The 26,736-nt window shown below is 46.3% G+C and overlaps 1 protein-coding gene across 2 annotated transcripts in view; it reads right to left on the bottom strand.

Annotated features, from left to right (window-relative positions):
• The window catches only part of ptch1 (patched 1), a 46,067-nt gene extending 29,568 nt beyond the window's left edge, over nucleotides 1-16,499 (bottom strand). Inside the window, exons 1-3 of one of the 2 annotated variants that reach the window (XM_040195881.2) lie at nucleotides 16,303-16,499; nucleotides 12,683-12,875; nucleotides 71-260 (exon numbers count right to left, since the gene is read on the bottom strand). In XM_040195881.2, the coding sequence (XP_040051815.2) occupies nucleotides 71-260; nucleotides 12,683-12,875; nucleotides 16,303-16,311 (392 nt within the window). In that variant the 5' untranslated portion in view covers nucleotides 16,312-16,499. Of the gene's footprint in view, nucleotides 1-70; nucleotides 261-12,682; nucleotides 12,876-14,211; nucleotides 15,061-16,302 lie in introns of those variants that run through there. The other variant, XM_040195880.2, reaches the window with a different exon arrangement.
• Nucleotides 16,500-26,736: the final 10,237 nt, after the last annotated feature.

Genomic DNA, 26,736 nt, shown 5'->3' with positions numbered 1-26,736 from the left:
GACTTAAATGATGACGACCGACAGACAGAAAAGAAGCAGTACTAGTTAGGGGTAGACCTGGGATAGTTACCTGTTATAAAGGTAAACATGGACTCTGCTGGCTCGCAGAGCTGACTCCAGATGCTGCAGCAGCGCATCCACCGTTAAAACATTGGCTCCGTCCTCCCGCGGCGTCTGGATCATCAGCTGAGGGTTAAACATGGCCTCCTCGCCTATATTCTGCCGCGTGTACGTCAGTTCCCGGTTCACGCGGCCGCCGACTGAACAAACGGAGAGTGAACGTGTTAAAACTTTTTAAGCTTTTACTTGAATTGGGAATTAAACTGTTTTGAAATTGGTTTCATGTTTACACGCACTTTTTACAGACAAATATTTGCATTGATAACACTCTTATTTAAACTGTGTTCCTTGATATAAAGGTATCCAAGCAAACTTTGTAGAACCATCCAATCATACCAAATTAAAATCTTTACCTTGCTCACAAGTGTCTGAGCACAGGATCACTTCTTGAGCTACAGATGTTTTAGCACATAATGTTGTGTGTGTGCGCGTGAACATCTGCGGCTCAAGAAGTGATCCTGACTAAACCAAAGACATCTCCGACTGATCGGGCCCTTATCACGCTTGTATCTCAAACAAAGGCACCTTTGCTCATAGTGGGCTCGCACCGCTCCAAAGCCAACACACCCAAACCCTTTTGAACACAGAACACATCATTCAATCAAATCCACATTCCACCAAAACATCTTTCTACACCAATTTGTTGCTAATAATTCAGCAGCGCCAGGTCACGTTGGCTGCATGTTTGTGTGTGTGTGTGTGTGTGTGTGTGCTCGATACAGAGAGAGAGGGGGGGTCTCTCTTCCAGGCTTTGCTTCCAGTGCAGTGGTGGGGCTAAGCCCCGTGCGTGCGCTCTGAGCGCTCCGCTAGCTCGAGCTACAAAAGCCGCCTTTCAGGCTCTTTTAGCTGCCCTGCTCCACCCGGCTCGGTACAGCCGAGGCGAGTCTGGCAAAGTCTCCCTGACAAACACACACATACAAAATGCAGCCAATGGCTGTCATACAAGCATGCACACATTTTTAGTCAGATACAAGGGCAAACACTGAATAACCCCAAAAAGCGGACCACCACCTTTAAAGCGTTCTGTGCACGTTGCATACGGGATAAAGCCTGAGATTTGCACGTGTCTACGTGCACCCTTCAGTCTGCTGTGTCTGGTTTGCGAGCAGAAGATTTAAGTCCTTCCATCAACAGTGACTGAACACTTGGTGAAAGCTTGGGCAGTTTGCAGTCATCTTCCTTAACTTCACATCTATCACACACGCACACAAACACACACACACACACACACACACACACACACACACACACACACATTCACAACAGGAATAATACCCATTGAGAGAAAGGTGACTGTGAAAACTTTTACCGTAATCCAACCATTCCTCTCAATTCGTGCAACAGCAGATTATATATATATATATATATATATATATATATATATATATATATTGCATATCTTCAGCCCATTGTAACGGAATTAAAGTGAACATAAGCATGCCTGTTATGCTGAGCCCGACCACCCAGCCCGACCAAGGGAACAGGGAGGGAGGGGGCCATGTCTTGGAACATTAGGAGAACACACTTGATTTCGTTTTTTCTGGACCCAAACAGCATTTCCATCTGATCTTGTCTGAAGGCATGTTTATAATACTCATCATTAATAGCAGGCCTAGGCTAACCGGAGCGACATGCTTTCCACTGCTAGGCCGGCTACGCGGCTACGTTTCTCTGGCCCTCCCTTCAGAAGAGCACGGATGGAACTGATTTAAACGCTCAAAAGGGCTAAATCCACAAATGTCCACCACACTACACACACTGACAGTGGACTAACAAGTCGACTTGCCGGGTACACTCATCGCTCAAAAGAGAGCTCGGTTAAGGAGCACCGACACGGAGAAACAAGGAGAACCAGTACATTTATTTAGCAGTTCAGATGAGGAACGGTCGGATTGAGAAAAAGTACGAGGGGGCGATCTCAGAAAGAACACAATTTGTGTTTCCAACACATTCAAAGTTGCGTACTGCCACCCAAGGACCTCGAGTTTACAGCAGGCAGCGAGGAACGGGACAAGTCCGAGGAATGTACGCTTTCTCTACAGGAAACAGCACATCACGGCCCCGGGCTTAGAAAATTCCAAACTTCACGAGGTTACAGCGTTTTGGGGTCAACACTCGCACAGCCTCGGGGTGAAATTAACACCCCAGCTGGAGCAAGAAAATGTGTGAGTGTGCACGGACGCACTCGGCGAGCAAGTGTAAGTGTGTGTGTGCGTACACACAGCTGTGTTTCTTCAATGACACATATCCACGTATTCCGTCTCCTAGGGAAACTGGTTGACCCCTGCATGTGTTGGTATCTTGAAGGTGTCCCGCTTCAGACTCGGCTGTGACCTAAAACAAAGTGTCACAGACTTTCAAATGCTTCCTGTTCCAGATCCTTTGCTCACTCGACTTCTTTTTCATCCTTGTTCTGTCCCCTTTTCTTTCAACAAATGTGCTATGACAGTAGATTCTTCTATTGAAATGAGGCCTGATACATGCTCACGGAGAATTGATTACACACAATAACTAGGGATGGACGATAAAGGAGAAACACCCATATCTAGATATTTCATTGGTTGAAGGAAAATAACAGAACAGCAAGAAAAGTGTGGTAAGTTCAGAAAACTTAGTACTCTTTTCCCCCCTTTACTCGATGTAAAGTAGGATGCAGGACTTTCACTTCTCTTTACAGTCTTTAAAACCAGGAAAAGACAACACTCCTGGCCAGGGTTGCAAAGCGGGCGGAAAGGAGGGGATGGGAAGTTAAGCCCGGGAATTTCTGAAATTTCAGTCCTTTTCTGCAAACGTTTTTTGCAAAAGCATTTAACAGCAAACTTAAATGTAGTTGAGAACAAGCATAGCTCAACTGGACCCTGGATGCAGAAAGTTGGGAACGTGTTCTGCCAGAAACGTAAACATAAAACATTGTGTTGTTGTTGAACGTCTTTGTCATTACCGTGCATATTGACCCCCCCTCACCCCACACCAAAGCTGTAAACCTAGTTGAACACTGACCTCGATTATTCACGGCCGTTGGGGTCCGTCAAAAAGCGCGAGTTGTGCGATCATAAATAAAAGTTAAATAAAAACGTAATTCAAAACTGTATGTTAAAGATGTATGGAATGCAGCACATGCTGTGTTCCTTTGCAAAGGATGTAACTCGCTATTGAAAGGCCCATTTTTCTCTCTCAACCCAACGTTGACGGAGGCCTGAAAGGAAAACAGTAAAACCTGAGGCTTGAGAAACTACATTGAGTAGTTAATTACATTTAGAAGTGAGCCTCTTTGGGAGCGAGAGTGGGAAGGAGGGGGCAGGTCATAGGGAATTTGTTTTCGTTCAACATTGATGTTTTGTTGTTCAATGAAAGAATAAAGTTCTCACAAATGGATTAAGTGAAAAATGTCATTTAAAAAATGTTTGCATACATGTCTGCTTGTGACATATATGACAAGGTGAATACAGTTAAATTACACCAATACGTACGGTTAATTCCTGTTAATTCCTGTATACTCCCGTTAATTCACACAGGAAGTTTCCAACTTTGACTATTGCTGTAAATCTGCAACCCTACTGTGTTATGTTATGAATCTAAAAGAATAAATACAGGTGCTGGTCATGGAATTTGGGATTTTCCTTAGTTGTCAGTTATAATCATCAAAATGAAAGAAATAAACATTTGAAATATATCAGTCTGTGTGTAATGAATTAAAATAATAGACAAGTTTCACTTTTTGAATGGAATTCGTGAAATAAATCAACTTTTTGATGACATTCTGATTATATGACCAGCACCTGTATAGTCTCACATTTACATAAATTTGATATATTGTCCAGCTGACGTCACTATCATTTAAAAAACAAAAGCGATGTCTTTTGATATGTGTGTTATATCTGCATGTGTGTGCTGCTTGGTGAATAACCCAAAACACTTCTAAACTAAGAACTTCTTAAAGATAAACCTCAATCAAAGAGAGGAGGGAAGAGAAGAAGAAGAAGAGGAGAAGCCGGCCAGTATGTGTCACTGTATTGGAGCGCTAAGTGCGGGTATTCAGTGTGTTGCATAACATTAACCCCTGGTCCCCCCTATTCTCAAAGTAGGGGAGCGGGGGGAGAGTAGGTTTCAAAGGAACTGACATCATGTCCCTCCCTCCTTTCAGTTCTGACCTCCCCCTCATCTTTATACTCTCATTTTCTCTCTCTTTGCTCCATTCAGCTCTACGCCGTGATTGGCCCGATCATGATGGCAATCAGCCCGGCCCCTCTGTCAAAGCCAGCCCACCCCCCTTTCCTCTTGCCATTTTTCTCTCTTTTCCACACAACGGTGGAGCCCCACCCCGTGCACATCTCTTACTCCTGACAACAGAAGCACCTCTGAGTTTCAAGGGAAAACAAGCTACAACGTTCGGCCAATGATAAATCCGTTTGAAGCCCTCGTGACTTTTTACTAGCAGAGGTCTGATATAAAATCTGACCTGGTTATAAAATGCTAAATGGATCTTTTATGTGTGCGAGGGGCCTCGTGCGTGCAGGCATGAATGTACTGTATGTAGGTGCATGGGGCCAAACACATCTTTGTGTGTGTGCGTGTGTGTGGGTGCAGAGAAAGGATTAGCTGGATTAGGCCCCCTCTCAGCAGGGACCCCCTGCGGTGAGGAGGAAGCTCCCCAAAACCAGGTCATCTCTCCGCCACCAAGCCTACAACGACCTCCCAGACGCTTAGCCCCCCAATACCGCCAGAGGAAACCAAGAGGACTCCGCAGCTTTTTGCATCACACGTCCAGTATTACATCAGGATGGAATCTGAAAAAAAAACCTTCCCAGAAAACAAAAAAATAGCTAAAAGCTCCTATAGAAAGTTAGTCTAACAAAGCCAATGTATAAATTATCCGCTCCTTTGACGCAGAACTTTCTAGAAATGTTACAGACAAGGAATCAGATTGACACTTGTTGCATGAGATGTACAAAACTCACACCAATACTATTTAGATTGATAAACAAAACGTAGGGCTGAACTGTCTCCTTAAGAGGTCCAGCAATGAAATAAAATGCACAGAAGGGACGCCAGACACCTTTGTGATATTCTCTGTTGCCGCCTTCTAGGAAACATTTGCTCTTGCTTGGTCCCTGCTACCGGTCAGTCGGTTGAGTTTCCCACAACAACATCACCACCTCCTCTTCTCTCCTCCTTTCTGTTCGTCTCCTTCTCAGCTGCCACTGCCGATCACGTGATGGCACTTTGATCCCTGAGAGGATCCCACCTGTTGCCTTCCTCCACCACTTGTCGGCTTTCACCTCCTTCCATCAATTCATCTTTATTGCTGGGATTTTTATGCCATCGACTCCTTATTAATGTTGCCACTGTGCATGATGGACCCACTAAAAAAGTAGACGTCAACAAATATCTGCAGCCATTGAGCTGTGGCAACATTGCATTGACGGTTGTAATAGTGGTGGTAGCAGCATTACACAGCAGAGGTAGTGGTTCTGGAGGCAGGCTCTGCAATGCAGGTGTGCACACATCCATAAATATGTGATGAAAGGCCTCGCTGAGAGCCAAGACCCCATCTGACCCATGTGGAGCCCCCTCCCCGTCCCCCCCTTCCTCCCTCCCTCTCTTGCTCCGTCTCTCCTTTTCAGTGTTCAAAGAAGAGGGGGCTGGCACACCGAAGGAGGAGAGGTGGGCGCCCACAAAAACGAGAGAGAGGAAGAAAGGCCAAGAAAGAGGGAACGCTCTGACGTGAGTGAGAGGTTCACCTCGTGCAGCTACACCCCCCCCCCCCCAACCCAAAGCACCCCGACCCCTGACACAAATGTGACACCCCAGCTGCCAACCCCTGTCCCCTCCCCCCACCACCACCCCCCCCCCTCTTCCTCTCCGAACGACCCTCACCCCCCCCCCAGCATTACCATATGTATGGCTCCCCTCGCCCGTGATTATGGTAATCACCTGTCCGGCCCCTGCATCCCCTAAAATGGGTGTATTTAGCAGTCGGCTGGCTCCCAATGCAGCTTCTCCGGGGCCCGAGGTGTACATTCACACACTCCTCAATGGGCAGATTCTTCCACGTTGCTGCCTTCATTCAGGTCCTACTCTCCCCTCCCAACCCCCCCCCCCCCCCACCCCTCCCAAAAAATCCTATTCAATGCCAAAGGATTCACAGAGCAAAGGAAAGAAAATGCTGGCAAAAAGTCTGTGTTTGTAGCATGTGTGCACATGTGTGCAGCGGTTGATTAAAAAAACAAAAAACACACACACACACACACACACACACACACACACAGCAGACAAATGTGCTAATGGGTGCATGTGACCAAGGGGACGTGGTGTAAAAAAACTCTCCTCAACACACCCTCTTGTTGCATGTAAAATAAAAGATATTGAAAACAAATCTTCCACGGACTGCGGCTCAGTTTGGAGAAAGAATCCACATCCTGTATCTTCGGTCAGCGGCCTGTCCAATCCAAGCCAGGTGAGCGATCTCCCCCCCTGCTGCCTCTACTGGCCTGTGATTGGCTCACAGCCCAACCAGAACAGACTGTGACATGAGCCTTAACAGCCGATCTCAACCAGCCATCTCTCTTGTCATTTCCTGGAAAGACGGCCCATGATTCCGGGTATCCCAAAGTCATACATTCCATACAGTATGGAATAGAAGACACGGAGAGAAGTGTGAACAAAGACTGTTTTTCTTTTACAGTTTTTGCAACAAGAATGGGAACCACTTCAAAATCATCAAAACAGGTGCCAGCAGGAAACACCGGTCTCAGTGCCAGTACCTTTCATGACATTTTTTTGGTACTCACAAGGGAAAAGAAAGAAGCTGTAAGTTCATATGTTGATATGGTAAACTTCGGTGATTTAAACTTTCAAGCTCAGACTGAAAAAGTCAACGCTTTAGGGCTTTAGCCTACAGCCAGCTGGATTCTAAACATGGTCTTCATTCATCTAGTGAGCAGAGTTTGGTCCCGGACCAAACTTTCAGATGTCAAAAACAGAAAACGATGACTGAAAAAAACAAACAAAAAAAAACTGGTACCAATCAGGCCTCGCTGCGCTTAATGACACAACAGCCGAGTCACAAGTTCCCAATGTCCTCATGCTTCGGCCAGACTCGCATGGCGGTCTCAGCTCAGGCGAATATTTCACTCTGACGCATACGGACTTAAGCTGGAGCTCAAACCTCTCAATCATCCGGGAGAGGAAATGTTTTATATCACTATCTCCATGCTGTGCGTGTGTGCATGTGTGGTACTTGTGCAACTGCTGTGTCTGCCAGGTTCAATGACGTCGCGCTGCAGGAATTGCAATGAACTATACGGCTTACGTACGCAACCCATGGGTGCCACAGGGGCTGCGAAATTCCAACGACACACACAATTTGGAGATGTTTATGGGGCGTTTGCATAAAGAATTCTCCGCATGGCTGTGCGCTCCGAAAGGTCATCAATCCTCACCCCGATCTCCTGGTGTACGGCAGGCACTGCAGCCAAAACACAAATACACTACGGCTACTATACTCCTGCTTCTTCCCTCGCTCGGTCTACCCCCCCCCAAAAAACACACACACACACACTCTCTCTCCCTCTGCTGTTGTACTTTCTCCACCCCTCTGGCAGTCAGCGCTGTGAGGGAGGGAGGAGGGAGGGATAGGAGGGAAGGCGAGGAAAGGGAAGGAGGGAGGCCAGACCACCCGGCTCTCATGGCAGGGCTGAGTGTTTACATTGCCGTGGCTCACTCTGTAATACATCTGGCATTCTGAGGCCACTCTCTGCAGCCAGGGACGGGGGAGTGGGGTTGGTGGTGGGGGCTCGGGTAAAGAGAGAGACCTTTCTGGCAGAGGGGGAAAGCGAGGGATAGAGGAGAGAGAGAGGGAGAGGTAGAAGGAGGAGGAAAAGCCTCTCCACGGTCTCTTGTGGTCGGTCATTCGCAGGGCTCTGGTTTTTGAATAAGAGCACGTAAAAAAAAAAAAACGCTAAAAGTAAACAGAGAGCTTGGAGGCATCTCGGGATGTCGTGCACACGCGCGCTGCCATTTGTTTCAAAAGTTATCTAAACTTGACATTCGCTAGGTAGGCGCAATACACACAACACTGCTTTGAGATGAGGGAGAGCCGGCCGGAGAAAACAGCGCTGCAACCAGACTGTGTACAGTACCAGAGGCGCAATGTTTCCCCACACTAAATCCCTCACCGGCAGGCCTGCACTTTTCATCAACTCGTAAAGTTTAACACAACACGCTGGAATGTTTTTCCTTCTACAGAGCTTTAATCCGGTTTGTAGTCAACGGATAAACACAAACCTAATTGAGGCCAGTTTTGAATGCGTAAAAAAAAAAAACGTACAAAAAATTGTGCAAGCTCGCATTTGTGTGCGACTGTGCGGATGCAGAGGGATAGGCGGGTGACTTTATGCAGTGGGTTCTGTGCAAAACTAGGAACGAATATTGGGTGTGGGCGCATGTTGCGTGTGTGTTTGATTACTTGCGGCTGCTGAATGAAAGCAGTTTGGAGATGGAGTGTGAGGGACGGAGTGGAAGAAAGAGGAGGAAAACGAATGAATAAAGAGGAGGAGTAGCCTGCTGTGCCAGCCCTGGTCCATCACCTACTCACTCGCAGAACCAGAACGCAAAGCCTCTCTGCCGATGTGTGTGTGTGTGTGTGTTCATGCGTGTACCAATGCTGCCATACACATCAAAAGCTGGATAATTCAATCACGCAAACCACAATCCTCTCAGTGGGGACGCTGCATTAAGGGCTGTCCTCCTCCTCCTCCTCGTCCACAAGAAAGGATGTCAGGGCTTCTTCCGCATGCAGTTAACATTATATAGTTCCCCTCTCTCCGCTGGCATTACCAGCAAAACAACAAAACAACCACCAACTCTGTCAACTCAGCTCTTAATCACACTGGATGCGAAACAGACATCAGAGCGTGGGAGTTGCTTGAGGAAGACAAACCTTTGGTCACATCAGACTGGATTCTGAAACCTTAAATCGGGTTTAGGATGCGAAGAAAACTAGATCTGCCCCGTCTGTTACATATTGATTGACTGTGAATGGCCGCCACTCTTTTTCTCAACACATATCGTGGCCTTGCAGCCGGAATGATGACTTGCATTAATGTGGAGGTTGACCATCTGAGGCAGCATAATTACACAGACAATCGGAGATTAAAGCAAGAAATGACGTCCTTACCAGTGCCCTCTGCTGGAGGACAGCTGACAAAAGGTGTCGACGCGGGAAAACAACGCAGACTCTCCTAAAAACATCTGGCTCGGCGAGATGCTCTCATAGCCGCGGACACGAACGCGTAGAGGCCGCGTATACGGGACACAAGCAAAGCCTGGTGACAGCTGCGACTTCTGATGCATTCTCCTCACCCCTCCCATCCTCCACCCCCCCTCCCTCCCTCCCTCCATCCTCTGCTGCAAGTCTTCACTCTGCACCCAGGCCACAGGGTGAGTATCAGGTGAGGTTTTAAATAGCGGGGCCTCCACGCAATGACCTCAGGGTCTCTGGGGTCTACCCCCGTGGCCCCTGGCCTCTACACTTATGTCCCCCAAAGAAAGCGCTGCGGGACCTGGGGGGGGGCCTCCCCAAGGTTTCCAGCCCTGCGCCTCGGCCCGGACAATAAATCTGCAGACCGTAGACTCGTTTCACCTCGAAAAATCGCTCACGCGCATCGGCGGCGTCTGCGGGTGAACGCGCGCTACCGCCCCCCCCCGCCGAGGCTTCAGGCTAACAGCGACTCCGCGGCCCGAGCTTCCACCTCATCAGACCGCCTCGGAGCTTGAGCGTCGAAAGCCCCGTTTCCAAAAGGTTCTCCGGCGCTGTGCCTTCGCTCACCCATCAACACAGACCCTCAGCTCCTCCGTCAGCAGCAGAAACCAGGAGGAAGGAGCGAGGGGGGCCGTCCTACAGGAAGGGCCAATGTTTACGCGACATTGTTTTAATTAAAGGCAGGCGACGCAGCTATTTTCTTTACAATTTGGCCTGAGCCCAGAACGCCAGTGAATGGCTCCGTTTTCCATTTGTTGCTTGAGGTTAATCGTCGAATCTACAGTCGTCTGCGATCTGAAGTCAAATGCCGGCCGTTGTAGGCGAGCGGTCATCGGTCAGCGGACATTGGTTAAAGAACACCGACGAGGGGCTGGAGAACACAATACTACAACTTCCTGTTTGAGCCAATGGCTTCCTGTGAGGATCATAAATGCCATTGTGGATGCCGCTTGCCCAAAACACACGCCGCTATCATCTATATGTGGTCAAACCCCCATACATCCTCGTGGGTTTGACACAATTGCCTCTTTGTGCCGGCGAGCGTCTCACTCCCAATTGCTCTCTGTCGCTTTGTCTAATAAACAGAACTTCCTGTGTCTGAGTGTTTATAAACAGTGCTGAGTGAGCGCTGCGAGAAGACACAATCCCTCCGAAAGCTGCGGAACGTGACGGCGCGCAGAATAAACATGCCAGTCAGCGGCGGGTTCAGGGCAGCTAATGGCGGTCTGCCGCGCGGACCCCGGCACCGGCAGCTGGCAGGTGACGACAGACGCGACGCGAGATCACCAAGAGAAACGCAGCTCTGGTCCGTTGTGAAGGGTTTGAGAGGTCTCGCGTGAGCCGGGCGTGTTTTATGTGTGCGCTGGCGTGAGCGTGAGCGTGCGTGCGTGCGTCCACAGGCCACACAGCTTCCAGGCGGGGTCGTCCGCGGGTCGCCTGCGGAGGGCAGTTCCAAATGAAACATAAACAGCCGCTCTGTCCTCTTTTTCCCCTCAGACGATGGGCCAGTCCCCCAGCACGGCCCAGCACAGCGGTCCACGGCGCAGGCAGAACTGATCTATCCCTCAGCTGTGCAGTCTAATCTAAACAAACAGATCTCTCCCTATCAACATCTGGAACCCCTCACGTACCGGGACGGAGGGAACCAATGCAGCCCGGCCTCTTTGTCAGTGTGTGTGTGTGTGTGTGTGTGTGTGAGCAGGTCTCAGTGGATTGGCATCACACAGTGCGAGACCGAGTTGTAGACGTCTACCAAAGGTTAATAGGCTTTGTTTAACATTAAGCTGTCCTGTTGTAACACTATGCAAACTCTATGCTGTTACTTGGGTGGAACACTAAAGAGTAAAAGGGAAGCAAAGAGAAAGGATATTTAATAATTTAATCAGCAGTTATGCCAGTCAAATTGATTTAAATGCCAAAGCTAATTTTTTTATTAAATCCCCTCAAATCATTTAGTCCGAAAAGCAGATTAGTACCAATACCAACAACCACGGCCTAAATGAATTGTTTTCCTTCTGTTTGGAACACAGAAGAAATGTATTGTGAAAAGGTTTGCAGATTGTTGCTTCATGAAGCAAAGAAACCGTCATGACAATTACAATATATTTCAATGGGGGGTCGGGGGGGTGTTAAAGTGCCACTAAGCATTGGCATTGTGCACAATGTACTTCGGTGTTGTCCCGTCACCAGTCTATCATCACATCACATGAGGTGTGAAAACAAGAGCCACCATCGACAGTCCCGTCCCGAGGAGGCTCTCCTCCACCCAAACCTGAGCCCACTGCGCCTGCGCCACAGATTAGAAGAACACGCTGCCGGTCAGACCCCTGCAGCAGCACGCAAGGAGAGAACAGCCAACCCGGGGAGGAGGTGGGGTGTTTGGTCCATCTGCTAGCGCTTGATCTTGTGAGCCATGAGTTGTTTTGTTTTTTTTTATCTTGAGGCAGCGAAAAAGGGGTAATATGGGATGAAACCAGTAAAAAAGGCCACCGCGCAAAACATTACAACAACCACCGTATTCTTCCTTTTTTTTGTGACCAAATGAAAACACTCAGCAGAAAATCTGCTCCTCCATTCATGACTCGTACAGCCGACTCCAGCCCCTAAGTGCAGGAATGTGGATCAAAGGAAAGGGAAAAAGCACAGCTCCTTACCCTTACACCCCTCCCTCCCCACCCATGCACCACCCATACGCGCAGTCCCCCTTTTTTTCCTGCTTCAGTCTCCATATGTTGTTATTAAAAAAAGAAGAACATCAACAACAACAGAGTGAGTGGCCTATCCACTCCACCAACGCCGGCTCCTGTCCTCGCTCCGCTTTTTCCCTGCAGCCGGGGACAAATCTTTTTGGAAAGTTGAGAGCTGTCCAAAACGGGACCACACACAGTCTCTGAGCATTCGACTGCTGGGGGCAGGCAGACACACACTCACACACTCTCACAAAATGGCGGCTTTGACAAAAATTTCCTCAACCCCCGAAGCTGCTTTATGAACTTAATTACGAGCCTAATTCTGAGAGCAGCTCCAGTCGCCCCTTTCACAGCTTGCGCGTGAATCCGAACGCGGTTTGGGGTACCAGAAGAAGCTTAAATTCAGCAGATGAATTAAATTATTTTCCCTTGTTCCCTTGGCCCCTTGCCAGGACCCAAACAATAAACAATCCCCCCGGCTGGTTGAGTAGCACCGACACAACTCGCTTTTCTTCTTCGAAAAAAAGAACACGCCTGGCATCCAGAATTCAAAGAAATAGCACAGGTGATGGTGTTAAAAACAGCGAATGGTACATCAGAAGGGACTTACCTTCCACCCAGAGTTTCTCCACGTCCGTCTCCAAATTAGCTGCCTTTAGGCCCACGGCGAAAGCTCCGAAAATCATAAGGCCCACGACCAAAAACTTCCCGCAGTTCTTTTGTATGTAACAGCCCAGCCTGAATAAAAGTCTCTGGAACTTCGCCCTCAGCCAAAGAGGTGCTTTCCTCCCCGTCGCCTTCCCCTACAACGAGACAAGAGTCCGGACGTTACTGTCAATTCAAAGCACAGAAACATTGCAGTTACCTGGACAGGTAACCCTGTAGGGCTTGAGGAGAAGAGGTTTGATTGTTAGACAGGCCGAGAAATGACAACCACGGGTGGACCCCCCAGCGTTTAGTGTCAGAGCCGTCACATCATTTGACACGAGGATCTTCATCGCAGAAGACTGACGGCTGTGAGTCGCTTCAGCATTGGAAACACGCCCGTGGCAGGGACATGAAGACAGGAGCTGCGATCAAGAGTTCGAAACGCACTCATCTGCCGAGGACTCCCCCCCCCCACAGGGTCAGAACCACGGGTTCTGTCACATCGGTAACACGTGTGAACCGTGCCAAAGGGAGGAGACCTTCGTCCCATCGAGGTCACGCGCGCACAGTCACACAGTCTGGTCCTTTTCTGTCATTCCGCTGCTACAGCGAAGGAGGTTTATGAAGATGCCAATTTAGACCGACTGACATCGAGGAGCCCCGGGTTCATCCGCAATAAGCTTCCCCCGGTGGGTGGAGGTGAAAGACACTGTTATAGGTGGCCTTCCTGTGACACTGTTTTACACAGAGACATCCGTATTTAAATATATATATATATATATATATACTGAAACCCTTTGACTGCATAATCATGCTGTAACATGTAGTCCAGCACGTTTAATACGACACACACAGACACATCACACCATGATAATAAATACCCCGAAAAATACAAATACCACCACACACACATCCAACTCCCACCCCCGGCGCCCTGAGACATCACTGGGGGGGTCTCACGATATTTGTGAACGGAAGAATGCAGCCACATGTTATGAATGTATATACACACACACACACACACACACACACACACACACACACACACACACACACACACACACACACACACACACACATAATTTGGATTTACACCTCGGACAGCCAGTTTAGACACTGCCACACACACACACACACACACACACACACCGCTGGAGGAAGCGGCGTGTCGTCTTGGGACCGTTAGAGTTCGGGATGCGGCACCGAGTGCGCGACTGCAAACTCGGTGCCGCATCCCGAACAAAACAAAAACAGAAGCCGGTTCCGCACGAGACGTGTGTAGATGTTGCACATTCCGATTCAGCTCTCTGCAACCTTGCCTCGCCGCCCGGGGTCCAACACCACCACCACCACCCCTGCCCGTCCCGTTACCTATGGCAGCGACTGAACATGGTTTGGCCACCTTTTCTCTTTTTTTTGTTTGTCTGATCGGGGGGGGGGGGGATACAATGAAACCAGCGCCACGGAGGTTTAAGGTGTTAAAATAAGCACCTGGGTGATTTGCTCCAAAGCAAAGCCCGCGTCGCAGTAACTCGGCCGCTGCAAATACTCCAAATCCAGCGGTGCGTTGCGGGCAGAGTCACCCCGGTTCCTCCGCGTTATCCTCGGCCGATCGGGGTCCCTGTTTTCCTGCTCGGAAGGCGCATTAGCGGCCGAGGCCATGTTGCGGGGACTGCGAGACCGTTTCCCACTTTATAGTATCTCCCCGAAAGCGCGCAGCGATATCCCAAGGCAACAGAGTTTCACGCTCGGAGATCTCACACCCGCCAAGTGGGACTTCATACTCCTGTCGGAGACTGCGAGTCAAAGTCTGCGCCTTCCATCCCAACATTTCGCGATCCGGAGGGTCTCCGCCGCTTTCACCGCATTCGCCGCGTCTCTCGGAGAAATAGTGAAACAAGAAGAAGGAGGAGAAGGAGCGGGGTTCTCTTCAAAAGGGGAAGTGCGCGCAGTGGTTCCCATACACGAGTCGTCGGGTGAGGAACCTCGATGGTCGTTGCATTCTGGTGAGATCTACGTGGTCTTCCCCCTGGGCCGCGCGTCACGGCCAGCTCTGAGATTCAATAGAAGAGGAGAAAAAGACCTCTCTCCCATTTGGAGGCAGGAGGAGGAGGAGGAGGAGGAGGCGGAGAAGGAGGAGGGGTGAACGGTGGAAAAAAAAGGAAAAAAAAAAAAAGGGCTGGAGATCCCGCCTCTGGGGCTGTCAGATTGCAGGACTTTCTTGGATCTGATTGGTTCCAGAAGGGCAAAAATTACTCAGCAAACACGACTATTATTAGCTGCTTAGCAACAGCTCACTAAAGTAGAGAGACCACCCAGGCGGGCAGACCTCATGTGTGCATCTCCGACTTCGGGGGAGGCTCGATCGGAGCCAAACCCGCTCGGCGCGTTTGCTTGTCTTGGGCTTCCACGCAGCGCCCTATCGCCAGAAAGAGGCATTTTCCACTGATGGAGACCCTGAAGTCTAATGTGCGCGGTTTGGGGGAGGGGGGGGGGGGGTGCAAAGGAATGTATGAACTGCAATTTGAATCTTTGATGTTTTTTGTCATCTACCACCAGCATGATGGTGTTTGTATTTGAGCGGTTCAACGGGAGGTCAGTAGGAAGTTGTCAGGCGCACTTTAGCGCACTTAACCAGTCTTCATATTGTGCGCTTTGGCATTTGTTCATAAGCAGCAGCAATAGCCGGGATACTCCCGAAAACGTAATTGTTTGAGGATTTAATAATTCACTGTATGGCCACAATGATAAAACCAAAAAGAAAGAGCGTCTCCAAACAGGCTGTATGTCAATCTGTAGACAAACCTCCAGAACAGTCAAACAATCAGTTTTGCACCAAAAAAGTAATACTATTGTTGCCCTTTTGGGTTTTAATACGGGGTCCTCATTCATTCATTCTGTATCACTTTATTGATAAAGCCTGCTATCATGCACTGCTACAACTTGTTAAAATACACACACACACACACACACACACACACACACACACACACACACACAAAGCAAATACCAGCTGTTGAGATAATGGTCATTTTGCGTGTGGGGTGTTAAAAGTTGTGACACATGAAATACAGACACAGGCCTCATGCCTACAATGTGGATCGCATTAATATACAATATTGTTTGTATTACATTGTCCGATCACAAACCTATTATACAACTAGCATGATGCAGTAGTGAAATAGACATACTTTTTGTGCTGCAGGTGAATTGCTGAAGACGAGCACTCCAAGGATTTAAAGTTAAAGAAATAGACAATGTGCCAACATTTTCAAAACAACATCTGCTTCCCAAATGTCACTATCTTCAAAAATATTCATGTTGCCTAAGAGAACATTGCATGAAAATCACATCCAAGAACTATGACAGATGAACTTTTCCCTAAAAAAAAAAAAAAAGCTTATTTTAACTAAGACTTTCCCAATGCATGTAAAGATTCTTTTAAAAGCCTGAGCTAATCAAATAAACGTATCGGTAATTAGCCCATGTGGCCTCTATAATTTGTCCCCCGCAGTTCACCCTTTACACCTGAGGCCCTTGGAGCTCAGGAGCGGCTCGTCCGGCTTCCAGCTGCGCACTTACCATCTTCATTCCAGGTGGGGAAAGCTGTCAGAACAAATCCGTAATATCCGCCTCCTGTGGAGACCCAAACGTGTCCGTTATGGTGAATATCAAAATGCCTGCTTTGTTGTTACGAGGAGAGAAAAAAGGCATTGTAATCCTTCTTGGTCTCGTGCATCACGCTCAGCGCCCGAGAAAAAAGGTTCACTCTCAATTACGTGGCTGTTTCTTTTTGGCCACATGGGTGGTCCCGTTTGCTCCATAGGCAGGACTCTTTGACTGTCACGTGATTAGGCCAAAACTATAAACACTCCGAACCCAGGCGCTGCAGCATCCCACTTTGTCAGAGAGGAAGGCGGCGCAGAGTTACACCAGAAAGCACGTCGCACACCTGTGCACACACGGGTCCGTACGCGGACGCCACTGTGTACAAATGAGTATACATTCGTTTTACAAACCACTTTGCCTGCTTATGAAAGTGGACAACTATAGCAAAGAGAGACTCAAATGATCCCCTCAATGCCATATTTCAGCAAACCAATACTTTTCTCTCAAACTGTAGGATTCTTTTAGATTGGTTGCAACAATAATATCACAGAGTGAGGGAAAAAAAAGCATCCAAAGGGGGACAAAGTCGGCTGCGATGCCCCCTGATGCTCCTCGACGGAGCCAGGACGGTTTTACAGCCAGCAGGAGTCATAACTGCTGCACCGTAGAACCGATGAAGTTTAATGTCTTGACGGTAACGCTGCAGGACTCCATCAAAGCGCCGTAGGTCCTCGCCGTCCTCCCCTGTGAATACTGTAGCGTGGAGGCTGTAAAGATATGCCAGTAAAATGCTCTGGGAGATTATATTGCAAGCATCTGCGGGAACTAATGAAATACATGTGCAGACAAGATGCCAAGACACCTTTGACCAAACATGAACATATTTCCTTTTATATTTTTTTATATTAATTTATTATCATGTGTTAGAATGGATCAGGTGGACTCATTGTTTGCTTAACGAATTATGCCAAGCAGTGAGAAATTAGTCTGAATCAGTTTGTTTTCATTTTGTGATCTAACAGACTTCTAGTTGGTAGAGTGCGATGAGTGTCGTGTACAGGAATCAGGAAGTTGTTTTTCCAGCGTTGTTTTTTCCAGCAGTGTTAGTGGACACATTTAACGCATAGTACATCTATCAAAGAGGAATTTTTATATGTCCCCTTTAATATTTTTAATTTATTTTCTTATCTTTTCTTTAGGGCCACCATCAAATCTATTGTCACCATTTATGACAATAGGCAGGTTTTGCATTAAACCTGTGGAGCAAATTGACTATTGACTATTTTTGATTTAATGACCACATGACCGGTCCTCTTCATGAAACTTAAAATTTAAGCTAATTCTTCTAAAAACTGTTAATATTGCAAAATCTATACTAAGTTGTTGATATTCGTTATACACATAATAACAATAATGTTGATCATCATAATGTATTCCAAAAACTACATCAAGAGTCAAACTTACTCTCTGTTGCAGTAATAGTACAAACCATTCAAAGTGAAATAAAAGAAAAGACACCAGGCACCATTATTTTAAAATTAGTAAGCTTCCTGGTTGAGTTATGAATGGAAAGGACGCGGCAGCATTGCTTGGTAGGCATCATAAGGCAAGACAGAGGAGTGGTGCTCGACGAGCAGGCAGCGGAAAGAAAGAGTGAAAGAATGCAAACAAAGCACACCTCTTTATTGAAAACAAATGTACTAGAGATCCCAATTAAGTAAAAATGTCCTCTCTCTCTCTCTCTCTCCCTCTCTCTCTCTCCAAAGGCCAGGGGAATAAGAAAAAAGCGCATGTATAAGCTTTGGAGTGAGGCGCACTCGGTGCTTAAAAGATCCTGTGATGTGTCCCATTCATCGAGAGAGGAAGACTGCCTATGGAGCACATGTGGCTGCAGCTGCACAGTACTAATAGCAAGAAATAAGCATATTCACACTTCACCTAAATGACAGGATGTCGGCTGTATGAGCCTGATTCAGTCAGCCTTCTCCTTCCCTTTGGCCGTCTATGTCGTAAGTCGCGGGGTTCATGGCTCAGAGCCGCCCCAAGACATGACTGGCGTAAAGAAGAGAAGCAGAGACATTCCTTTCCAACTTTTCAGAATCTGACCTTTCTTTAATGCTGACACAATGTTTTGGCTGTGCACTTCCCCACATCACATTTTCGTGCAACCTTTGTGATAAAATTGGTTCTGAGGGACGTGTAGGAATGTTGCCATGTTCCCCAGAGGTTAGCAATTACTTTGATAAGTACAATATTATAAAAAATAACAGAAATTATAACACATTTGACCCAAGTTGTATCGTGTTTTATCTCTATGTTCACTAAAAAAATACAGAATACCTCCACAATATCTCTCCTCGGAATCCCCATGCTGGTACAATTTCCCAAATTTTTGACAAGTCATAAATCTATTTCCTCTTCCTCCATCTTGACCCACTTGCCGGCTCCCCCCTGGTCCATCATGGCGGCCTGTGAAGCAGTGCGGCTTGAATGCGCGTCAAGAGCACGTTGGAATGTTTATGCTTGAGCTCAAGGTTGTCTTCAATCATACACAGAGCTGTTTGACAGCTCGCAGCGCCGCCTGGCCTCTGTTTACCTCACCTAATTTCCGACTGGCTTTGTGTGCATCAAGCGGCAACACAGCGAGATGGGAGCGAAATCATCATGATTTGATACAGAAAATGCTAGTGTTTGACCGGTTTGAACAGTAACAGTAAACTCTCTAAAGAAAAGAAAAAAAGCAGCTCCAGTTCTTTTAAAAAACATGTTTGAAATAGTTCAAGTGGATATAGAACTTCTTGTGGTTCTATGATATAGTAAGATGAGTTTGCACGGTATTCAAACAATAAAAGGGTTTAATTTGTCCTGCCCTTGTCTGTGTCTGACACCCACACGTCATGGTTATGTTTGACTAAAACAGAGAAGAAAAGTGTGCCTGGCAGAGAGAGAGTGAGCATCAAAGAAAAATCTCAGATGAACATTCATTTTGATTTGAGGGCATTTAGGTGCATTTAAGTTCTGTCGGCCTCAATTGGGCGACAGAATCCACTTCGCTGTTTGGACGATATTTACTTTGAGATCCGGGACAGACAATGATGGAGCAGGTCTGATATTTAGACAAGGAAGCAGTCTGTTCTGCAGAACTGGCCTGAGAAGCTGTAATTTTGCGAAGCCAGTTCAGCCTCCAATGTTAACAGGAAACGTGTGCTGCTCTGAATGTATACAAGCGGCCTCAACAAATAAGCGATATATTACAGTATCAACGCTGTGGCTCCAGAGAGAGTCATGGTTTCAAAAGAAAGAAGGAAAGAGCGGCAACCTTAAATAGGAAGAGGGGGAGCAATCAAGCAGCTGGAACTAGTCTCTGAGCATAATAAAAAATGATGTAAAGAAATGCAAGGAAACTTTGACTCAGACTCTCGCTCACTCACAAATATATTTGTTATACATTCTCACATCTGCAGCCATGCACATTTTGACACATTCACCTTGGCAGAAGGTGTTCTTGCTTCCACTCGGGCTTAGGCGGTTCTCTGTGGGAGGCCCGAATGGAAAAAGTGACACATTCAAACGTAAGAACCTCATAAGCTGTCCAGACCTCTGTTTACTCACCCGGGCCTCCTGTTCAGCTTAGAGCACCAGGAGCTGTTACCTTTCTCAATGGAATTCAAGCTCGTAAACGAGCAGCATCAACCTCCATTACGATAAATTAGCACAGAGCATGAAGCACACAGTTGGGTTCCTTAATGAATCTACTAAATACCTCCCACATAATACTAATGTTCGAAATGAGATGTGCCTAACAGCATAATAGACTAGTTACAGGATTATGTGTTTAATAGTTTCTCTGCAGAACACGAGGTACACTTAGAAATGTAAATCCCAACCCTTGTGGTGCTTAACAGAGATGAAGTGTTAGCGTATGTAAAATGATGTCAAGGGGATATATTTACAGTAACTACCTTTTAAAATATAACCAAGTTATTGTTATTACATCAACATAGTCCACACATTTCAACATAATTACTGACATGAACGCCCTTGGAGATTGCGAACGTCTAACTGTTATGCTATTTGCTTCAATCTGTATGTTTGGGCGTCCTGACAGACTGAGGAGTATTCTGGCACATTGAGCTTTTGCGCAGCCAAAGTGGACTCCTGATTGTTTTGACCATTTCAAGGACTCGACTTGGAACTTGAATCCGTTTTTATTAATTGGTGCTCCCAGCTTGAAATGGAGATGCAACATGGGAACAGTCACTTTCACGGTCAGCAATCTCAAAAAAGAAAGGAATGAAAACGTGGAAGAGAGACGAGAGAGACAGATGGTGAGAGAACAAAAGGTTTTATTATTTCAGGATCACTGTTGGAGATGAAGTGAAGACCTGCAGCGTGTGTGCTGACAGCACCTGCAGCACAACCACTGTGACTGCATTGCCTCTCATGTGGCTCGTCAATGCACCCTCACAGCCATCATCTGCTTGTTCTTCCAACAGTGCCATGAGGTCATAGGCTTAAGTGGCCAATTAGCCCCAGCACTGTTAAATCCAGGCCATCTCCAGAGAAAGCAAGAGCAACGGATGAGGAGGGGAATTTATTGCTGCTCTGCAGGACGTCTGTGAATAGAGGATTGTGAAAGCTGTCCGCCACATGCCTGTCATCTTACCCTAACACCTGCAGGTCTGTGAGTGAGTTTCTCACTGGTGTCTGTGGCCGTCTGCTCTGTTTTGGTTGAACGTCTGGTGGGCTTACTGTGAGGTCTGACTGGAACAGGGAGGGAAATAGCTGTCATAATTACCCAGGCTTGTGTCTTTCAGCTAAAATCCCAGTCTCCCGATCACGTCCACCTACAATCTTCTTGTGTAATTCATGTGTATTGGTCAAGATGTCGGCACACTCCCCTCTGGCTGTCTCTCTGTTCAGCATTGTTATTGGTGAATATCCAACTGTAATCGCTGCTGAATAAAAACTATGCATGAAGCCACAAGAGGATGTGCAGCAACGTGCGAATGAATGTAGGAAAACGTGATAAAATTAGATTAAAGGAGGATTCCAGTGGTGAAAGAAAAGAGTATATATGGAGAAAGAAAGAGACCTGACTTGACATTTCCAAAAGGAGGGGATTAACGCAAACAAGCTAGATGTGATTGAGGAGCATTCATTGGCTGCAGTTTAATTATTGCTTTGACTTTCCATCGACTGCCAAGGACTGTTGTGTATACACTGAATGACGGCTTATTTGAATCCACAGATAAGCTTCACAGAGGAGGTGCTAGTTCAAAATTCTTGGCAATGCTCAGAAATGCATCCGCTCAATTCAAAAGCGGCATTGTTTGGCTTTGCCGTGGCGATCTCAAGTCTGATGTAATTGGTGCTCTGTGCGTGTCCGTCGCTGACATCTCATGAAATGCAGGAAAAATAATGAGAGGAGACTCATTACGAGTTGAGGGAGGAGAGGTTTTACCCCGAAGAATTCAGTCATTAGCTGTAATATGCAATGATGCAGTTGGAATTGGTTCCAGAGTTGATATAACACAGGCACACTAACAGTGTTTGTAGGTCTGGGTCCGCACACGTCCATCTGTTCTCCCACCACCGTGCTGGTGTGTAGCACTGCAATGTCAAACAATCCGAAACAAAGTTAGCACGTGTTTGTATACAGATCGACTATTTTGGTTTTATCTTCAAATGACAGAGAACGCGGCCCTAAATACATGTTAGGAGCTTTCCATGGTTCATCCAAAAAATAGACGCTATAGCATTTATCTATTTGTGACATTGTATCATAACATTGTTATTGAAAACCCAACATCCTGTGGAGCCCCCCTGATCCTGATATACAAAGAAACGGAACAATATCTTGGAAATACTTATAGTAAATAAGCTGATTTCATCGGTGCTTTCGACATTTCTGCTGATGTGCTGGATCAAAAAAACAAGAAAAAAGACAGGGTGTGTTGATTAAACAGAACTTTGTTTGTATCCGTTGTGACGATGTAACTGCACAAGCTTCTTTAGACTGTACATATCGGATTTCAAGAGCTTGAATCAGATCAGACAAAAACCGGGGTAAGTATGTAGAAAATATAACATAATACCATTTTGGGCCTTTGCCCGTTTAAATAGATCACATGATCTTCATGAGCAGATACAATTCTCTATAGTTATTTTTTCTATTTAGTAGCTGTTCTGGAGCTGTAAATGATATCATGTGATCTTCAAATGCAATCGTATCATGTGATCGTCTTCTATCTGTGATTTAAGAGTAATTCCAAATTGTTTCATAGTATGTATAATGTTGGTGAGATGACTCCCTGCCGGGGATCCCCTCATACTAAAAATAATTCAGGTTTGTTTTTATATTTAAATTAAAGCACGAGGGCAATGGTTTGGAACAGGCAGTCAGTAATCTTCGCTTCTCCTCAGAGAGTTGCGGGTGGGTGGCTGGGGGGGGGTGGAGTTGATCCGGCATCGGGCGGAGAGACGGGATACACCCTGCACTGGTCGCCAGGCAATCGCAGCGCTGACACAGAGACAGACAACCGTTTAGTAAAGAACTGGCAAGGTCGTGCTCTGCTCTTAAATTGTGGGGTGGGGCAGAGCTGTAAAGCAAGATGATGGGTCAATTATCATGAAAGAGAACATTTCCTCCGTTGCCAAAGCTCAACAAGTCCTCACTGGCAGTCCCTCACACGAAGTCACACAACTGTACAAAGACACACGTGCAACCAAAACACAGGTCGGGCACATCCACTCAGAGGATGGGTTCTTCCCGTAACGAGCGTGACATCTGAATGGAGGAAGTGCCCTCACTCTGTCATTGTTTTGAGCGGTCATTCCAAAAGAGGTCAAGCGTGACTTAAAAGGAAACCTAAGAAGGTCCAATCACGCTCACAGACCCTTTTTCTGGTGCACCCCAGGACACACACACGCACGATATATAGAAGGATGATCAAAAGTGCCCTTGCGGACATGGACAGAAAATCAAAACATGTTTACAGACACACACACACACACACCACAAAATTGGTCGAACAAATACACTAGTCACTCAAATTGTCCAACACTGACACTGCTCAGAGACTGGCGTCGTACATATTTCACAACACACACACTCTGACTCCCCTGTGACTCCCCTGACCTTTGACCTGAAGTGAAGGGGGTCGTTGTCTGATGATGCGGGTTCATTCCCTGTGTGTGAGGTCATTTCCTGCCACAGTGACTGTGAGGGGCAAAAGGGGCTGTATTGGTTGACCTCAAGAGAGGGCAGGGTGGGCGGAACACATGGGGGTGCTGATCGTATGGGACGTAACCCAGCAGGGCAACACAATATTGGGTGCGAAATATGTTCCAAAAACGTTCCAAAAGGGCCGAGGTCCTAGTTGTAACTATTTGCAGGCTTAAATGTACAGGTACTGGTTCCAGTAAGATCCTTGGTAACGCAACCTACCCTTTTAGACGAAAGCGTCATTTGAGTATTGCTGAAACCTGGACCCGGATCTAGTCTCAGGTGGGATGTGCTGTGTACCACATCAGCTCAAGTCCTTAAGGCTTCTAGATTAAAGTTCGGGAGACTTTCACAGACTTTTGTTGGATTCTTGGTGGAACCGTCCGAGAGGCAGATTTGACTTTGAACCCAAAAGGGCTCTACTGGATAAAAAATAGCAGATCCCTATTTAGTTACTGTATTTATTCATGTTAGTGATTACTTTATTATATTCTGTTGGAGCCTCTTGGCCAGATTTCTAATCGTTTAACTTTCAGGGTATCAATGTATTTGACATTGAGTACAACAAATAGATACTTCATAGAAGACAGATGTTGGAATTAGCAGATATTTTACTTTTTAGGGGAGTTTAGGTGACTCATGAATACTATTTGGCTTCTTGGGGGAGGATGACATCATGAGTAATATTGTGCTTACTGTCACTCAGATATTTCTGCTCTACTTTTTCTCCTGAGTAAACAAGCGATATGAGTAGACTCATACCAGCATCACCACTGTTGCAATAAACCGTGGCCCTGAGCGACATTCTCTACCAAACAGAGCCCTTTCTATGACTGCTCTTTGTTTGCCGTGTATGTCAGAACGAGAGTCTGTGTATATAGAGAGCAGGGAAAGGAGGGGAAAGGGAACAGAAAATGAGGAATCTGCTCTGAGCTGCGTTTGTAAACAAGACAAACATAATTAGCATCTTAAGAGCCACATCTGGCTCTGGTTGAGCGGAGAGCTGGACTCTGATTGAGGGACCAAGTAGGCGCCATTGATTCTTCAGAGTTCTTACGTAGAATGTGACCAGAAAAAAATAAAAATTAATGAAAAATGATTGTGTACAGAAAGCATCATCACCCATCAAAATGCCACATGCAAACACTATATCGCTGTCTATAAGCAATGTGCTGTAAGTTGCCGTTGGGCCGTTGGTAAAAAGGTACTTGTAGTTTTCAATTTCCTGTCAGTTCAAATACTTGCATCAGGTTTCTTCTTTTTCCTGTGGCTTAACCTGTCGATTATTATTCATCTGTTTAGCACTTGTCTGTTTATACAATCGGGTTCATCCCAACGTCCCATAATGCAAGAAATGTGTGGACTGATGCTATAATATTCCATGTTTAAATATGTCTGGAACTGAATATATTTCTTTAGTTTTTATGCATTTGCATTAAATGTTTGAACTTCATTCTTCAGACTGCTCCTTTGGTGCATCTTATATTTTGTATTTCAATTCAGTTAAGGGGTAATCAGTAGAATCAGTGATGACAATATTATGCATGGCACGTGCATGGTTCATGCATATGTTGAGAAAATCAAATATTGAGACGTTTGTACGTTTTATAACAACAGCAACTTCTGGGGTTTTATTGTCAAGAGCATTGCTGAACAAAGAGCTACAGCAAGGTCTTTAAAAGAGAAATGAAACAAGACAGAACCTTAACTTAAACATCTGCCATTAAAAACCCAGTGAATGCCAGAAATGGTTCCTGGCTTGTATTTAGCAGACAGCGGGAAGCTCCAGCGTGTATATACAGAGCGCAGTTAAAGCTCTACAGAACTGTGTGTAAAAACTATTGTGCTGCAAAGAGCGAGCCCCAAACACGCCCCATGGGAACCTTCCTTTTCTTCTCTTTATAGGAAAGGCCTTAATTCATTATATTTAACAGAGTATCATAAACATTCCTGCACGCTGGATTGAAATGGTGAATGGGTCTGGTTAGACGGACGGTTGGGTAAACACAGGGGCGCGACCTCCCAACACCACAAAGTGCACACCTGTAGGAATCATAGGTACGAATGCACCCTGGGCTACAACCAAGCCTCGTTAGAAACAACAGTGGTGTTTAGCAAGGTAGGATATGACATAATCATTTTTTCTATGATGTTTTTATCATTATGATCATTTGAGGACTATTTGCTCTTAACCCGGGGCGACAGCCTTTATCTGTGCACAGCTCCTGCACACAGAACCTCACAGTCTGTACGGCGGAATAGAAGGAGGATACGAGGGCTGAAGGTCTGGTTCTGGATTGAAAAATAAATAGAGAATGCGTGGCATATAAAGTGGTCTTTGTCTGAGGGGAAAGGAAATGGAAAGGTATTGGCCCAGACCATAAGTCATCCATACCTTGGTCTGGTGTCTTTGATTTTGGTGTGTGTATTCATGTCTGCAGATGTGTGTAACCAAGCCAAAGTGACTAATGAAGCTGATTATTTCTAGCTGTCAGGCAGGACATCCTGCTTGCATTGAGGGCCATGTGGGGCTTGCTGCTGATGACCTCAACACATGCTGTAGTTCTGAGAAGAAAAAAAAAAGCATTCTTGATAAACACATCAATGTTTGGACACAAATGCCCTCATCCTAAAGGATTCTGCATGCATGTCAGATTAATGTGTTTCAACCCACTCACCCGCTGAAAGATGTGTGCCATATAGCATTCTTGTATTTGATAAATGCAGTTAGCCTCAAGCGCATCGCTCTGATTGCGGAGCGGACCCATGAGCAATACTCTAATTTGTGGTGGAGCTACAAAAACTGTCCAAAAAAGAGGGCGATACTTTAGATGCGACACCAGCACCAAATGAACTCTTTAAAGCCCTGAAACAGATGCAGAATAACGAATGGTGCTTTTCTTTCCAAATCTTGCAAAGCATTTGGGTTCATATTAAGAGCAGTGTTTTTACAGAATGAGAATGATAAATACATATAAAGAGAAAACTGAAAATATATCGTTTAAAAAAACAGACTCAAACCAAAGACTTTAATCATCTCACTGATACAAAAAGACATTGACATTGAAGAAGTTTGATTGAAGATGACACCGGCACCCCTAATCCTGGAATCAAGCACGGCCACACACAGGGAAACAGAGAAACATGCTCCTGGCTCGGATGAAGCAGAGTGTATGACA

The sequence above is a fragment of the Gasterosteus aculeatus genome, chromosome 13 (genome assembly GCF_964276395.1).
Source record: "Gasterosteus aculeatus chromosome 13, fGasAcu3.hap1.1, whole genome shotgun sequence".
In the NCBI taxonomy this organism is placed as follows: domain Eukaryota; kingdom Metazoa; phylum Chordata; class Actinopteri; order Perciformes; family Gasterosteidae; genus Gasterosteus; species Gasterosteus aculeatus.
This window is presented reverse-complemented; position numbering and strand designations above follow the sequence as displayed.